General features: G+C 44.7%; 1 protein-coding gene across 9 annotated transcripts in view; it reads right to left on the bottom strand.

The window, feature by feature from the left end:
- Positions 1 to 12: 12 nt before the first annotated feature.
- LOC126995693 (centrosome-associated protein CEP250-like) overlaps positions 13 to 17,660 on the bottom strand; it is a 45,383-nt gene continuing 27,735 nt past the window's right edge. For 6 of the 9 annotated variants that reach the window (XM_050855492.1, XM_050855488.1, XM_050855489.1 and 3 more), the window contains 20 exons: positions 17,103 to 17,282; positions 15,181 to 15,285; positions 14,864 to 15,019; positions 14,636 to 14,743; positions 14,184 to 14,312; positions 13,895 to 14,089; positions 13,558 to 13,704; positions 12,653 to 12,778; positions 12,109 to 12,270; positions 11,855 to 12,004; positions 11,594 to 11,749; positions 11,371 to 11,442; positions 10,661 to 10,756; positions 10,256 to 10,423; positions 9,827 to 9,937; positions 9,295 to 9,410; positions 2,786 to 2,897; positions 2,502 to 2,663; positions 2,298 to 2,413; positions 13 to 2,028 (listed from right to left, as the gene is read on the bottom strand). In XM_050855492.1, coding sequence (XP_050711449.1) covers positions 1,437 to 2,028; positions 2,298 to 2,413; positions 2,502 to 2,663; positions 2,786 to 2,897; positions 9,295 to 9,410; positions 9,827 to 9,937; positions 10,256 to 10,423; positions 10,661 to 10,756; positions 11,371 to 11,442; positions 11,594 to 11,749; positions 11,855 to 12,004; positions 12,109 to 12,270; positions 12,653 to 12,778; positions 13,558 to 13,704; positions 13,895 to 14,089; positions 14,184 to 14,312; positions 14,636 to 14,743; positions 14,864 to 15,019; positions 15,181 to 15,285; positions 17,103 to 17,282 — 3,159 coding nt within the window. In that variant the 3' untranslated portion in view covers positions 13 to 1,436. The remainder of the gene's footprint in view (positions 2,029 to 2,297; positions 2,414 to 2,501; positions 2,664 to 2,785; positions 2,898 to 9,294; positions 9,411 to 9,826; positions 9,938 to 10,255; positions 10,424 to 10,660; positions 10,757 to 11,370; positions 11,443 to 11,593; positions 11,750 to 11,854; positions 12,005 to 12,108; positions 12,271 to 12,652; positions 12,779 to 13,557; positions 13,705 to 13,894; positions 14,090 to 14,183; positions 14,313 to 14,635; positions 14,744 to 14,863; positions 15,020 to 15,180; positions 15,286 to 17,102; positions 17,283 to 17,660) is intronic. The other 3 variants (XM_050855484.1, XM_050855487.1, XM_050855493.1) reach the window with 3 other exon arrangements.

Below are 17,660 nucleotides of genomic sequence, written 5' to 3' on the forward strand. Positions count from 1 at the left end.
GAAAAGTCTGCGTTTCTTATTTAAAAAAAAAAAAAGTTCATCAACGTAGGGACAGGCGTATAAAGACTTTGCCTTTGTAAGTAGGAATACGTAAGGACTTTTCGGTGACATATGTGGGGATATTTGGACAAAAAAAAAAAAAAAACATTTTGGGGGGTTGGCAACACCGGCGCGGGGACTGAATCTCAGAATCTGCATCTGTCCTCCGACCGGGTGTGTCATGTGCTGCAAGTTCAGTTTTGCAAATATGGCTGCTGTTTGAATTGTTCGTGGGTGCAAATCTATCCAACTTTACTTTAGATTAGTTCCTTACTTATTTATTATTGTACTGCTTCTGCAAAACCGAATAATAAATTGCACTAGGATACGGTACATGATCTTAATTTTCTCTTTCACCGGTTACCACCCTACTCCTCCTCCTCTGTAATTCATGTGGCGTTATGCCCGCCTTGCGTAGCAACCTTTACCTTGGTTTACGCCGAGAGTTCGAACGCGGCATCGGAGCGGAGGGAGGCCAGCACAGTTTCTGGATGTAATATTAGTTGCCTCACGCAACCTTCACACATTGCTTCTGATGTCCATTTTCTCACTGTTCTAGGAATATGTTATAAGTGTCGTCAACAATAAAGCTGATTCGTGTTTAAAGCTACCTCCATTCACCTCCTCCCCATACCACCTCTGTGGTGTAGAGTCAGCATGTCTAGCTACGAATCCACAGGACTGGGTTCGAAAAGCGGCCCGGGCAGTCGGGGCGCAGATTACCTAGCTGTGTGTTCATCCTCCTTTTCGGATTGGTTGATAAATGGGTACCTACCTGGGTTAACCTGGGAAAGGTAAATTGTAGTAACCCGGATGTCACACTGGTCCTGTGCCCCGGGATAATGGGTTCTCACCGCAGGCTCAGCCGCTCAGGGGCTAATGTGACGGAGATAAGCACCGACGCCACGTTCAACTTTAGTGTATCCCCCCATCTTTACCTTTACCTTTACTGTCTCCTTCCCCTCCACTTCAATTGCATCATCAGCAGGTAATTCACCGACTGCTTCTGTTTTTTTTATTGCATCATAAAAATTTGTTCAGACATTTTCTGTGAATTGTGATTGTTTAGCACCACTGATAAAACGATTTTATTTTACTTTTTTGCTTTTAGTTTTGATTATTGATGTCTGATTTTCAGTAAAGAAGAGATCCTTCCGATGGTATGACAAACATGCACTTACCGGAGCAAGCTTGATATTAAAGTCACCTTATTTTTTGTACACGTTTTACTGTGCTTTTAATCATAAACGCGCTTAATATTTTTTTTCTCTTCAATTTATTGATTCTTTAACATTTACTCACCTATGTGCTTATATACAAAAAAAAAGTTTGAAAACAAGATAACATACGTTTTCTACATGTAAGGGTGAACTTCAGTCCTCGTCAGTTTGATCTTCCTAGGCTGAGGTGCCCCTGCTTAGTCTACTCGGGTATTCGTTAGTGGGAGGAAATTGCACCGTCTGGGAGGCTGTGGTTGTTCTACTGTTGGTGTTCGTGGTTTTGGCTTCACTCCATGTCTGCTGGGAGCTGGACGCCTCGTTGTTCTGAGTGGCCTTGGAAGACATAGGGGCTTGAGGAGTGCCCTGGACATTTAACCTTGTAGTGGAGCAGCTGGGGGCACGAGATACAGCCTCACAACGAGACATATCCTCCTCGTCTACCTCCTCGATGCTGTGGCTGCTGAAGAATCGATGTGAACCTTTCCTTTCCCTCACTGGGGCCGCCACGATGACCTCTCCACCCCGCCCTGACCACGGCACCGGCGACATTCTGGACCCCAGCTTAGAGATCGAGTACGCTGTCTTCTCCCTCAGGTCCAGAGGAAAGAGAGCTGTAAGGTTACCTACAGATGCTGATGTCCTCTTGCTGCCCAGAGACTTCCGATGATCCCAGGCTCCGACAGAGGTAAGGTCACCCAGGGAGGTCGCAGTAGTCAGCTTGCCCGTCCCGTGAGCCTCCAGGAGGCACCCTGAAGCACGGCTGATATTCCTGTCAGAGAGGCGGGTTGGTCCTTGTTAATTTTCTCCTACTAGTAGGAAGTGTGATCAGTTATTTTTTCTCTTTCATTATAGGTACAGCTAACAATTAGTGAGTGGTGTTTTTACTTTATATTAATGATATATACATGCTTAAGGTTAGTGACAGCAGTGTTGCTTTAGACACCTCATTGCTGTTTAGATAGAGACATTTTGTTTAAAAAAATATCTGAATGTACAAATTGATTACAAATGAAGTAGACCCTGAGTCAGCCTCGGCACCTTGAGGCAGCGAGCAAAGAGTCTGCCAGTTGAGCGAGGCGATCCAGCTGGGCGGCGCCGGGCAAGTCTGGGCCGGGCACGAGGCACCCGTTGGCACTGCCTTCCGAGGAGCACGTCTGCCGAGAGTTAAGGAAAGTAAATATTTCCAGCCAAAGTCTATGAATGATCTTGAAGTTGATGAAAAAAAAAACTCTTAAAACTTACGCTCATGAAGTCATCAAATTTAGCGTCTGAATCCGGCACTGGAGGGTGGGCCGCAGCGACAGGGTGGGCGGTTCCCCTGGAGGGCGGCGTGCCCAGCGTGGGGGACATCACCCGGGGAGAGGCGAAGCCGGTCACCATCACCCCACCAACCTTACCCAGCTTCTAATGGAGACAGAATAGTACTTAAAACTTAATGTGTATACAAGGAATGGGCCTATTCATGCTGTGATATTCATTTTTATTAATTCACAATGCACTAAAGTTCATAGAGCTGAATTGCACACCTCAGGAGTATTTGGGGTGAGCGGGAGGCCGAGTCTTGCCCTCAGGTCATGCACCTGTAGCGTCAGGTCGTGGTTTGATCGTTGCAGGCTAGTGTTTCTCTCCGCCAGGAACCTGCAGCAGACAGTCAGTACTAAGTAGGCTAATTGAACAAATATTTAAAAGATTTGCACTCCTTGAGAAAAGCAAGAGGTTCGCGGTGCCCAGGTAAGGGTATTGGGTTGGAGATTAACGCATGCGACATCTGAAGGAAGAGATAACACAGAGTGTAGTCAAGATGGAAAAACTGGAGGAAGATGTCCGGAAGTGCTATACAAGACAGAAGAAATTAAGACCAGCAATGATGTATGGAGCTAAAACATGATCGGTGAATAAAATACATGAGAAAAAGTTGGGTGTAGATGAGATAATTATGGTGAGATGTATGTGTGGAGTAACAAAAATGGATAAGATTAGGAGCGAGAGAAAACGGGAACTACGAAGGTAGTGGAGAACTGGAGATATCAAAGAGGGTAGCAACAAGAGAGAAGACTGCAGTGGTGTGGCCATGGGAAGAGAAGAAAGGAGACATGTGTTGGAAGAAGCCCGTAATTTTGGCTGATTTTTTTTTGGGGGGGACTAGAGGGCATCACAGGTTCGAGGTGGGGAGAGGTTAATTGGCGAGCACGCGCAGGTGGGGATGATTTTTTTTTATAAATAAATATAAGCACTTTTAGGAGCATTTTGAGGCCGATATAGAAAACATGGGGGGGGGGGGGATATATATAGATCCCTTATCCCCTAGATATTACGACACTGGAGGTGGGTGGATTGCAGGAAGGAATTGCTTTCAGCAGAGAAAACAACTGCCAGAGGACGACGATAATATGTGTATGACTGGGCTTGGTGGAGGGGGGCTGTCAGAAACATCGACCCCACTAAAAGTGAGAAAGATATCCAGACAAAGAAGAAAACGCATGAGACATCGATCGCTATACCCTGGGCTGGTAATTAAATGTTGAATTAACCTAATTTGGATTTCAGGAGACACGGATACTGGTATGAAAATTGTACTTCTGTTTGTCGGGTGGAAAGTTTAATAGTAACTAAGTTGAAAGTTTTCAATGGTTGGATAAATTAATGGATACGGATGACAAGAAGTGCGCTCGAGCCATCACGAGTAAATCCATGGATCGACTCGTACGTGTTACATTCGAAGCATTTGTCAGTCATTTTGCCTACTTGCCATTCTCGAGTTGGCCCTGCCAAGGAGTTGCACACACACACACACACACACACACACACACACACACATACACACACTGCACCGTTAGCTCAGTGGTTAAAGTTTTGCACTGCTAGGCTTCGCGGCCTGTCAGGTGCCCCGTTCAGTAGGGATGGACAAGTACCGTTAATTTGAGTACCGGTAGTACCGGTACCGAAAACTCAGGTACCGTTAGTACCGGTACCCGAAGGATTTTTTTTTTTTATCTCTATGACTTCTGATGAAATTCCCAAATAAATTTCCTGTAAAGAAAACTCTCTCTCTCTCTCTCTCTCTCTCTCTCTCTCTCTCTCTCTGAATGAAGTGAATATTTATTTTTTCGATAAAAAAAATAGCATGTATATATTAAGTTATTATGGATGTACTCGATCATAGTCTAATAATAATAACAATATTTATTAGCAACCTAAAAAAGAAAAAGAATCAGACATGAAGAATTATCCAGTAACTCCAATAAATGAATCGAATAATAAAATAATGGAAACGGGAGCTGTGATGGAAACGGGAAGCAGGACAAAATGGTGGGAACTTGGGGGGACGGTCAGCCGAGTGACTCAGTGTCTCCATACGGAACCCAAGTGATCATGAGGCTTCGCGGTACCAGGTACCGGTACCTGGTACCGGTACCTGGTATCGGTACCTGGTACCGCGAAGCCTCATGATCACTTGGGTTCCGGGAAGCTTAATGATCACTCGGCACTGCGCATTGCCGCTAGTACCGGTACCGTTTGGATCTTAGTGACGCTCGGCGCTCGCCCGCCTCCATGTGGTATGGGCCCTGTATGGAGACACTGAGTCACTGCCTCGCTGACCGTCCCCCCAAGTTCCCACCATTTTGTCCTGCTTTCCGTTTCCATCACAGCTCCCGTTTCCATTATTTTATTATTCGATTTATTTATTGGAGTTACTGGATAATTCTTCATGTCCGATTCTTTTTCTTTTTTAGGTTGCTAATAAATATTGTTATTGTTAATAGACTATGATCGAGTACCCATATCACCGAGATATCCATTCACTGAGTGGTGATCTCTCTCTCTCTCTCTCTCTCTCTCTCTCTCTCTGAATGAAGTGAATATTTATTTTTTCGATAAAAAAATAGCATGTATAGTTATTATGGATGTACTCGATCATAGTCTAATAACAATAACAATATTTAGTAGCAACCTAAAAAAGAATCGGACATGAAGAATTATCAATAAATTCAATAAATAAATCCGAGCAATCTGGTACCGGTACCGTACCGTTTAGCTGGTACCGTTAGTACCGGTACTGGTACCGGTACCTGCCCACCCCTACCGCTCAGTAGGCCGGGATTTTCCGCTGACAAGAGTGGTTACTGTTCCCGCTTGGGCAAGGGGGATGGGATGTGTGGTGTATGAAGGTCCTGGCAGTACCCAGAGATAGACTATAATGAGCCTTGCTCTGATGGAGAGGTTAGCAATTGCTGCACATAGCGACGACAAGTCCGGCTCGTGTCCTGGCCGTGGTAAATTGCACACACAGATACACATAAACTAAAGTTACTCTTTTCTCATGGAGGATTTACTTCTGGGTACTTTTTTATCATGTCGGGTTATGAAAAAAAAAATCTATTCGGTTTTAAAATCCAGTCTGGTTTGATCCACCGTTATAATTATAAGTACATTTATTTTATTAATTAGTTTGATAATCAACAGAATATGAAAACAAACTTGAACGACTATATTGCATTGTTGAGGGATAAAGAAAATAGTTAATCTTTCTTAAAAAAAAAAAAAAACTTAAAAGTTGAGGATATTGGAGTGACAACAGCAACACCCGCACCCGGCCACGGCGTGAACAAGGCCGAGGACGTGCGGCGCGTGGCGGTGTGCGGCGGCGAGACGGAGAACGTTGTCAACATCCTGACGAGGCACAGCATCGATGGGTAAGGTAAGGAAATGCCGTTTGGAAAAGCTCACGAAAGGTGCTGCTTTCTCTGGCATCTTGGTATAAAATCTTTCTAAAGGTTCAAGGCCTCTCACGAGACAGACGAAACAAAGGTAGGTTCATGGGTAGGGGTCTTCAGGCAGGTGGTGAAACGGCGAAGTGCCTGGCGAGGTTGAAACACATTCACTACGACGGCGTGTGCAGAGATATGTATTTGGGCACTGCTTTACCGTGACCCCATCCTGCACCGTCTGTCCTCGCATATTAATTGCGGCCTGCGGGACCGTGTTAACCGCCGACTCCATTGTCTGATGCGCGGGGACAATTTTGTGGAAAAGGGACGAGTTGGTTTGGGCAGTGTTAAAGCAATGAAAGATCACTCACCTATTCCAAGATCCATCTTATCCATCTTCTATAGTCTATAGGTTGGCCAAGCGGCGGGTGGTAGGAGGGTAAGGTGTATTTTAATTCCCTAACCCAGTGCTGTCCAAACTTTTTCGCATATTGTACCCTTTATTACCTTCTACCGTTACGTACCCCCCAGATGAGATTGAATTCGCATCAGCAGCAGATGAGCAAGCTTTTGGCACAGTAATTGTTGCAGTCCTGTCAGTCCCCCTTTCTCTTTTCAGATAGGGACAACCAGCCCCCTTTTCCAGTGAGGAGAAATGATATCGGACTGCCACATGGCAGACAGCACTCTGTTGGTGGATTAGTTGCTGCCATCTGCAAACCAACCAGATAGAACTGTCTGCTTGGGGGTTCTGGCATGTACAGCCTCCCAAAGAACTCGTCCCAACGAGTCCGACACCCATTCGCATGATACTTTCTGCCCATCAGCTTTTTGTATAGTGTTCATCTGAAATGTGGATTTGGAATTGGGCTTCTTCAGAGCTTGGAAGGCAAACCTAAGGTCGTTTGGATTGAGACAACCCAGGACATCCTCAGCGAGACCTTTGACATACCTCTCCTTATTCTTCCTCAGAGTTTTAGTCCTTTGTGACAGAGTCCAGTATTGGTTCAAGTCCCCAGCCAGCATGACAGCAAGACTGTCCTTTATATTCTCCAGTGTCTCCCTTGAGGCAACTCTGTTCTTAGACCTTGGATGCTCTCCAATGCACTCCTTGGCAGCTTTGAGAGTTTCACAGGGTATCCCACAATCGCCAAGGGTCCTTCAGAGTACCAAGCACCTCAAGTCAATTTGAGACTGCCACTGCATACTCATGAGCACTCACCTGGTGCCTCAGCTTCTGAAGATGGAACTCATGAGGGTTGAATCTTGAGAATTTCTTGGACCTGATGCATATCAGCATTGCAACAACATGTCTGTGATTGGTTGCAAAAAACTCAGCACTTTGGAAAACCCTAAAGTTCCAAAGGATCCTCCAACGAGTACTAACAAGGATGTGGTCAATCTCCTTTGTTACACCACCGGCATTGCTATGGCAAGTCAAGCAGCAAGGCTCGTGTCTGTGGAACTAGGGGCAGGGGCCCCACTGTGTACTGCAATAAGAGATATGAAGCCCAAGGTGTGCTTCAACCTCACCAGCACCATACACTCATCAGTCAGAGTAACCCCAGCAATAGAGGACTGCAGTTGGCTAGAAATGTCTATAGCTACTTCCTTGAGATTGGCACCATCACTCTAGTCTGACCAGTAGTAGGCTATAATCGCTTCTTCTGATCTCTCCATTGCCAAGTCTCCTCATCTCAGAGAGCCCCACTATGTCCGCTCTCAACCTCCTGAGTTCAGCTGACAGATGGGGTAGTCACTGATCCTCTGAGAGACTTTAGATGATTGAGGCACTCACACAGATAGCCTGCTGGAGGTTAACCCCAGTGTGGCGGTAAGTCTTGTCCCCCTGATTTGGTATGTTCCATCCTGATCTGTGCTGGCATGGGCTTTGCTATATTGTTCATTTCATTCACTGCACTGTCTTCTAATAACTTATACTACTAAGTTTAACATTGATCTTATGATTGTCCTGTCTTCTCAGAGTTTTCTTCTGATTGAAGGTCAGGTTTATGGGATACTCTTCATTCAGTAGTAGCTGAGATATGAACATAAGAACATAAGAAAATTGGGAAAGTGCAAGAGGCCGGGTGGCCTACACAGGGCAGCTCCAGAATCCCCCCCACTACTCACGGTGGGTGAGGTGTAGTTACAGGGGTTACAGGTAGAGGCTTGATCCTCGTTATACCGGCGGTACTAGGCACGCATCCAGTACCCCATCACCTTACTGCACCCACACCTCACTGCCACCTGTCGTCCTCGTCCATGTAGCTATCCAGTCTACTCTTAAAACAAGCTATCGTCCCTGCACTAACTATGTGATTGCTGAGTCTATTCCATTCCCCCACCACCCTATTACTAAACCAATGCTTGCCTATATCTCTCCTAAATCTATACTTTTCTAATTTAAATCCATGGGGTCCATGGCAGCCTTGAATTTGGCATTTTTTTCATGAAAACTAGCATAAGATCAAAGGTAAGCTTAGTATAAGCTATTAGAAGACAGTGCAGTGAATGAAATGAACAAAATAGCAAAGCCCACGAATGCACAGATCAGGATGGGACAAACCAAATCAGAGGGATGAGATTTTCTGCCACACCAAGCCAGGCTTGGTGAGCTTGTGCCTCATCTGCACCACCCTGATGGTCCCCCAGAAAAGGGGGTGGATGTGTTTGGTGGGACAAGGGAGCTATCCTGCCCCAACCAAACCTATCCAAAGTACTGGTCTATATATATATAATTTATAAAAATTCACTCTCCTGTGCCCCAGTCCACTTTGGCGCCTTATGAGGGGAGGCTAGTCATTTGGCTTATATGCCCTACAGCCCCAGGCGTAGTAGGGGAGTGCACCCAGTCACCACCTGACGTAGCGATGGCTGCTTGGCTCATAGTCATGCAAACTAGCTGATTGACCTCAGCGAGCCGGAAGGGGCCACCTGTCTTTGCCAGAATAAAGGACTAAAGATGTGTGTTGCTAGCTGCAGCATATGACTACAACATTGCTCAACTTACAGGACTCCCATCTCCCAGCCATACAGGGATGCCACACAGGGCAAACATGTGTGAGGATTAAGATTCAGGGCATACCAACACATCCTCAGGATATGGTACGTCCAATAGAGAGAAGAGTAATGCAGGAAGAGGGAAAGAAGGAGACAGCTCAAGGTGGTAGAATGCACTGGGTTACTCATCCCTATCTATCTATCTCCCTACCATCTCCTCAACCCCAAACACATTATTCTAACCCATTCCAAATTTGTTTATAGTTCCTTTTTTATTGTTTAGCCTTGGGCTTAGTGATCTTGGCCATGACTGCTGGACTTACTGTTTCTCAGTGTTGAGTAAGAGGATCTGTTTATTCTGTTGGTGGAGCTTTCCAGCAAGTTTAGTGTTGGTCACCTTCTGCTCATGAAGCCACTGCCGCACAGCTGCCACCACCACCTGCAAGGCCATTTGCCTGCTTTTAGAGGGTGTGTAGACTACATATTGTTGTGACAGACACACACACACACACACACACACACACACACACACACACACACACACACACACACACACACACACACACACACACACGGGACTATTAGAGCTTAGCTCGGGCCCGGTAGACTACAAATAGGTAATACAAATAGGTAAATACACACACTCACACATGCTAGCCTGGCCTTCTCTCATCCCATTGTTGCCTCTGTTTATTAAGGACAGTAAATGTACATTCGAGGAGGTATGACCTTACTTCCAGTTAAGAACAGTAGGGGAGTAGTTAAACCCTCTGTGAGTTGGATGAGACAGTATATAATTGGTCTTGTGTATCACTAGTAAATACAGAGGTACTATGTAAACAACCCCATACTCACTTGTGCATCGCTAGCCAGGAGGTCACGTGCTTGCTGCAGCTCTTCCACTTGGTTTTCTTTTGCTCTCATATGTTCCCTCAAAGCCTCAGTCTCAGCTTGACTAGATGACAGCTGCTCAACGATTTCAGAATAAAAATATAATTTAGAGAGGAGCACTAGATATATAGATACACTATTAAAGATGGTTATTATTGAGGAAATGAAAAATGTAACATTTTTTTTTTTTTTATGATTTAAAAGTAATTTGTGTTCAACATAGAATAAGTGTTGTCTTAGCTTATGAGTTGAATTAATAGACCTGTGAATATCAAGCAAATGTTAACATAAGTTGTGAATAATATTGAAAGAGTAAGACAACTTCCTTAATTACTTGTATATCCTCACCCTCACCTATACCCCCTTGTCCCTTGACTTCCCATCCCTCCGCACCTGGTTGTGAAGGGCAGCATTACAGTCTTTCAGCTGGTTGGTCTCACAGAGCAGCCGGGCAACTTCTTTTTCAATATTTGCCACCTGTGTCTCCCATAACCTTCCCATAGATTGGCTGGCCTCTATTCCTTCACGTGTCTCTGTCAGGCTAGCCTCCAGCACCATGACCTAATTGAAAATATGATATTCATTAGATAGCCACTTATAGCACCACCTTATTATCTAAATTGAGTGTGAATTGCTTACCATGTTATGATAGAAATTTTCCTTATCAGATTTCACACTCAGCACATGTGACATTTTACATGCAAAATCATGAAGTGTCTCAACTTTTAGTAATCAGTGCAGCCTGCAAACAGTTTAAGGGACAAAGTCAGATGATCAGGATCACCTCTGGAAACTTACCTGGCGAATGGCTTCCTCTCGGCCCTTGTTCAGCCTTGCCACCTCTTGTAGCAGGCTCTTAGCCCTGCAGGCCTCCCTCGCTTCACCCTCCCTTGCCTGCAATTGTCGGTTGTAAAATCAGGAATTAATATTTGCTCTTGAGAACTTTGTATTTAGGTACCTACTTATCATATATAAAAATCTGCCTGGAACAAGCAACACAAGTAAGAGATTGTACAGGTTTATCTACCAAGAGTGAAAAGGGGATGAACAAGATTTGAAAAGCAGAGCAGCAAGGATTCAAATTTGAATTAGGGAAATTATACACCAACAAAATGTGAAAGATGTGCCAACAAGGAATCAAAGATAAACCTTTACTGTATCTGTTATTGACTTTCAAATGGAAAACAGATCAAAACTCAAAGTTTTGTGTGTGTGTGTGTGTGTGTGTGTGTGTAAGATGTTGTATGTAGATAAAAAAAAGATTCACCAATGTGGCTAAAGCACTACTAAGCATCATGAGAAGTTGAAGACTATAGAGACCCAGCCAACATGACTATAGGCTCCTTGTTAATTGCTACTCTTTGCAGACTCAAAGAAAAATATTGTCTATTCTCAAAAGGAAAGGAACAGTAGAGATAAAGATATTGCAATAACCAGCATAACATCTTCCTCTTCATTGGCAGAGTGCCTCATTTTGAAACCTGTAAAGGAATAGGACATATAGTTACCTGTATGAGGTGCTCTTCCTTGGCTGCTAGCTCACCCCTCATGTGTGACATCCTCTCCTCCAGGGCTTCCACCTGCACAAAATGAGATAATAAAGGCTTATGTAGCAGGGCAGTGCTAAGTGTGCTATAAGTACATAGTCCATGCATAACGAGAACCACTCCATCACATATTGAATAATATAAATATTTGGGGAAATAACAGCAGGGTTTACAGGTGTCTCACTTTATCTGAGGTTGGTTGGTGGGAGATTTTAGGGCTGTGCACATGGGAAAGCTGTGCTTTGAGCATGGCTACTTGTGCTTTTAGTTCTCCAACTTCTGACTCATTCTTGCTGACCTCCATATGAGCTTCCTGCAGTTTTTCTTCCAACAAAGAAACCTGTCAGGGCACACAATAGTTTTTATAAGTACTCCCAAGTTTTAATTTCTTTGAATCCCATATTGATATTGATATTGAACAGTTGAGCACTGTTCAGTCACTGACCTCACTCTGCTTTTCCTGGAGTGACCTCTGTAAGGTGGTGAGCTTGAGTTGTGCCACCCTAGCCTGGGTGTCTCTCTCCAGCAACAAGCGGCGCACCTCACTAGCCTCACGCCTCACTGTTTCTCCAGCCTCCCCAGCCTCAAGGGTCTTCTGCACAACACAGTATCCATTGAGAGTTGAACAAAGCTTTAGTTTTTCTAAAGTGAAATACCATGTAATTGCATTGCCATCACTCTGAAGTAAACCTCAGTTACCTTTAACATGCAGAGTTCATTCTCAATATGTGTGATGTGTTCTGTCTTGAGGGCGAGGTCCTCCTTAAGGGCTCTTGTAGAGTCTCTGGCCATAGTGAGATCAGCCTCCCGTCCTGACACCTGCTCTTCTAGCCGACACTTGTCTTTGGTCAGTCGATGGATCTTAGTGAATGGCAAGGTTATTATAAGGTGAGGCAAGAAAGGGAAGTAATTCTGTTGTTGTTATAATTAGTTACTGAGTCAATTAGATTAATAGTTTGATTCCCTTATTTTGCATTGTACCACCTACTAATGATGTCGGCAGTACACCTGTTAGTAATGTTCATCATTTTATATTCACCATACCAATCATTACTCACATCAGAAAAAAATTACCAGATGTATATGATTTAAAATTGTCAGATAAGTATGATTGTAACACAATATTTAATTTTCATTCCTTAGCTCTTTTCTCATGAGTACATTTTTCATGTTTTGAGTACTCATTGGTGTGGTGAGTACAAGTTGGCAAACCTATCCAATAAATACAGCAAAAATGATTTACCTGCTCCTCAAGGGCATTGCATTCACGTATGAGACTGAGAACTTGCTCATGAGCGTGAGTCTTTTCCTCTTCCGCAGACCGCTTTTCCTGCCTTGCCTCTCTCACTTCTTCCTTCAGCTCCTCCACCTACAGGAATAAGGAGGGCTTCAGGATACTGAAGCTCACTAAGATGCCTTGGTGTTGTCTCACTCCCTGAGATGCACCTTATGGTACTGATACCGAGACATTTGGTACTGATACTAGTATCATTAAGCAGGTACTGGTAGCACCAATAGTGGTACTGGTAGTAACTTTTTTCTTTTTACAGTAAAGAGAGCAGCTTGAGGGCAAAAAATAAGTGAAAAAATAAGCACACTATGTGCTGCTCTTGTAAAAGAATATAGAAATGAGTGGCCAAAAGAGAGGTCAATTTCAGAATGGAGGTGTCTTGATACTCCTCTCTTAAAAGAGTTTAAGCCCTTAATGATGATGCTGCTGCTGGTGTCATCTAGTTCTATCAGACATGGGCAACGAGCATGACACCAGCGCCGGAGAGTGTGAGAGGCCCTCTGAAATTTGAAGGGCACGCGTAACTAGGCACCTCTTTTGTTTCCACGATGTTCCCTACCACCACTCCATGCGCTCCCCCCCCCCCCCTCTCTCTCTCTCTCTCTCTCTCTCTCTCTCTCTCTCTCTGTCTCTGTCTCTCTCTCTCTCTCTCTCTCTCTCTCTGTCTCTCTCTCTCTGTCTCTCTCTCTCTCTCTCTCTCTCTCTCTCTCTCTCTCTCTCTCTCTCTCTCTCTCTCTCTCTCTCTCTCTCTCTCTCTCTCTCTCTCTCTCTCTCTCTCTCTCTCTCTCTCTCTCTCTTCCCCCACCCCCCAATTGTAAGCATCCAGCAGTCAGTGTGGATGGCACCTTGGCACTCACCTGTCGCTGTGCCCTAGCCAGCTGTGTGAGAAGGCTGCTGTTTGGGGTTGTGGTGGATGCAGCACCAGAGAGGGCGTGTCGCTGCTCTAGGTCCTCGCACTGCCTCTGCCACACTGCTGTCTCTTCTTGAACACTCTCCAGCCTAGCCTGCCTCGCAAAATATGTGCTGTTTGTGAATATAATTATTATTTTTTTTTTCTCTCTCTCTCTCTCTCTCTCTCTCTCTCTCTCTCTCTCTCTCTCTCTCTCTCTCTCTCTCTCTCTCTCTCTCTCTCTCTCTCGACCAACCAATTGGCTATTACTTGCTATATGCAGGTGAAAAGAAATTGTTTCAAACCTTCAGAAGGGAGTTCTCCTCCGATAATCTGAACATTTGTCGTTGGTGCTCTTTGGCTTCCTCCTCACGCCCTGCTCTCTCTTGGCGCAGACTGCGACCCAGGGCATCTCTCTCCTGTTGTGCATCCTTAAGTTGTAATTCTGCTTCTGCCAGCCGTGACCCAACTTCTGCCAGAGACTCTTCCAAGCCCTCTACCTGCAATCAGTTTGATAAGGAGGGCAGTCATCACTTGGATCCATTGGAAAGGCTAATTTTGTAAATACAGACAGACAGATAAATAGGCACATACCTGGAAGTGGTCGTGGTCCTGCACCCTTGTGTAAGCCACCAGAGACTCCTCCAGGCGCCTCACACTCTCCTCATGGGCTGCTGTCAGTCGCTCCGCCACCAGCGCCACCTCAGTCTCACGTTCCCCTTCCTGCATACCAGAACCAAGGAAGCATTATCACAACCACATAACCAACACCACCCAACCCACCCGGGAACAATGCATGATAATCTTTGTATTGTTGATATGGTCAGAATATTCTATAAAGATTTATCCTTTACGAAATTTATAATTTAAAAAAACAATCCAAAAGAAAGCAAAAAATACACAACTTCAGTTTGAAGTAGGCATCAGATTGCCATTAGGAATTCTACACTGTTCATCCATGCATACACTGCTGTATTTTTAAGCACTAGTGTGGCGGTATAACAGCATGTCTTTTTGACAACTCTGGACTCATAACGTAAACATACCATCTCATGGATCCGATTTTCTAGACGAACTATCTTGTCTTTGGCATCTTGCAGGTCCCTTTTTAGCCCTGTGGATTTTTCTTCTCCTCGAGCTACCTCCTTCTTAGCCTGAGATGAAGCAGGACTCCATGTGATATGGTACTGTGAGGATCACTCCCATACATCTAGTGCAATACCATCAAAAGTGATGTCATCTAAATCAATTTGCTTGTATGTAAAGCCACTCACCTGGTCCACCTTGGCTCGTGTCTCCTTCAATAGTTTTGATTCCTGGGTTAGTGATTCCTGTAGGACTACCACCTCTTGCTGTTCTTCTTGCAGTAGTCCCTCCAGTGTCCTCACCTGTCGTCTCAACTCTTCTGCCTGTGACTCACTGGCTGAAAACTACAGAGGCAGTTTTAAAAGTACATTGTGCCATCATGTGAAGATGCAGTATACTGTAACTGTACTATTACTGGTTTCTGTTTTGGTTCTTTTGGTGGATAAGGACATACTATTGTCAACGCAAGAGTAATTTTTGGAGAAAATTGGGTAAACTGACTTACCTTCTTTTCCATCTGTGAGGCCTCCCTAGCCTGACGCCGCACCTCCTTCTTCAGCCCCTCCACCTTGTCTTCATGTGCTGCCACCTCCTTCACCAATGCCTCTACCTGTACAAGCACATACATACTTCTAATGGAAAGTTCTGACTTCATGCCTTTGTGTCCATAGTGACACTGCCTTAAATAACCTGCTCATTCACTCATAATACATAGGTGGGTTTTGCATTTCACTCATGCATTCCTGATTACTTAAGCATTGCTAAAAAAGGCAAGGAAAGAAAAAGTGATGGCATGAGGCTCTGTCACAGAAGATAATATCAGGGGTGTGGAGTCGGAGTCACCAGAGTCGGCTACTTTTGGCTCGAGTCGGAGTCGATAAAAACATCTCCGACTCCAACTCCTGTACATAATCAATTCTCGTATAAAGTACTTGGCTGCACTGCTAGAACAGTGGTGCCACTTTATGAGAAATTTCCTCAAATTTTTGGGAGAGGCAATTTTTTTTTTGAGCTTTTGTGGGAAGAAGGCATTTCAGAAAATTAATTTAAAATGGATTTTTTTTGTAGAAATGTGGATTCTTAATTTTTAAATTAATCAGATAAATTACTTGACAATGTCATTGAAGACATTCCCAACGACATGTGTCATACCAGGCGAGTCTGATTCGTGTAATATACTCTGATTCCTGTAATATACTCATGTGTTTCCACTCTCGTCTTAGCACTGAATCTGTGCTAGACTGCTCAAAGCTCAGCGTAGGGTTGCCAGGTCTGGCCTTTTAAGGACAACCTGTCTTTTATGAGATATAGATGTCCTATTCATGCTAAACAAAAAAAGATCAGGCTGAATCTGTGGTCATAGTGTGAATTGTATTGTAGTGTGAACTGACCGAGTGTAGCGAATGTAGTGCAGTGTGGCATGGTGTACTTGGGTGTTATGTTGTTTGTTGTGGCTGGGTGGTGTGGTGTGGTGTGGCTGAGTGGTATGATGTGTGGTGTGGTGTGGTGTGGCTGGGTGTGATGTGTGGTGTGGCTGAGTCTAATGTGTGGTGTGGTGTGGCTGAGTGTGATGTGTGGTGTGGCTGGGTCTGATGTTTTTATATCACACTCCACACCCCTGGAAAATATCATACTGAAGTCACCTTTATAAATATTTTGTCCCAATTCATGGATTTAGTTTGTTGGCATTTTTATCCTTAACTGAGTGACTGATTTCTGGTATGGCTGCTGCATCCTGGCATTGCCTCTTTTAGCCTATGTTTTATCGCAGAAGGCTGTGGTTATAGGTCCATACAATAATGTTTTGATTTGTAGTGACCCACCCAATTGAGAAAGCCCCCAGTACCCACTCAGCCATAGTCAGACTCAGCTATGAAGTCAGGTTGGGTGGGGCCTGCCCATGGAGGGCCCTGGCCATTGTGCTGCCAGATCTTATTTAATATATACAGAACACTTGATACACAATTTCAAATAGTGCATAGCTGACATATGTGAGAGAGAGTGCTGTATTGGGGGTGATGTGGCAGTGGCGTAAAGAGGTTTGGGTCCCACCAGACGTACTTCATATTTGTGTTGGACTATAGTGGGGTGGGTACCTCTTTAGCCAGATTGGTATATGAGTGGCTTCCCATGGGTCTGGATTAATTTCTCACGTGTTATGTGAGAGGCAGAGGTGTGGATGATGTGGAGAGTGGAATTCTGACATTACAGATCCACTGGTGATCTGCCCATTGAGAAATAATCTCCCAAAACAAATTTATAATATAATGTTGTCTGCCACCTCATAATGTGCACAGCAAACCATGTGTATGCTTGGAGGTTGTAGGAGCAAAGGAGGGTGACAGCTTTGTGCAGAATGTGTTTGAAATCTTAATTTTGCTGTGGCTCCCATTTTTGCATACTTTTGGCTCTTCTTTTATATCATACCTGGTCATGCAGAGAAGTATTGAGGTCTTTCTCATAGCCAAGGGCATCGTTAAGTTGTTCTATGTCCAGCTGTGCCCGCCGCAGTTGCTCTGTCTTGATCCTAGCCTCATCTCTCGTAGTAGTAAGGGCTGCCACTGTCTCCTCCAACTGCCGGCCAAGTCGCTCAACACTTTCGCTTGTCTGCAGAATGATGGAAAAATGTTTTAGTGCTGTAGACATATGATCAAAATAGTTGTATGAAGGTGGTAACTAGGGTTGAATTTAAGGGGTGGCTTTAGTGAGATCATGCCTCTGTGGTCTAGTGGTCAGTGTGCCTGGCTTCTATTCCGTGGGCCCGGGTTCGAATCCTGGCCTGGGCAGTCGGTGTGCAGCTCACCCAGCTGTTCATCCTCCCTCTCAGGCTGGTCGATAAATGGGTACCTGGGGAAACCTGGGGAAGGTAAACTGTGGTAACCCGGATGTCACACTGGCCCTGTGTCCCGGGGTAATGGGCTTCCTCCCACCACAGGCTCAAGGGCCAATGTCACGGAGATGAGCACCAAGGCCACGTGCTGCTAC

This window comes from Eriocheir sinensis, chromosome 8 (genome assembly GCF_024679095.1).
Source record: "Eriocheir sinensis breed Jianghai 21 chromosome 8, ASM2467909v1, whole genome shotgun sequence".
NCBI classification, from domain to species: Eukaryota; Metazoa; Arthropoda; class Malacostraca; order Decapoda; family Varunidae; genus Eriocheir; species Eriocheir sinensis.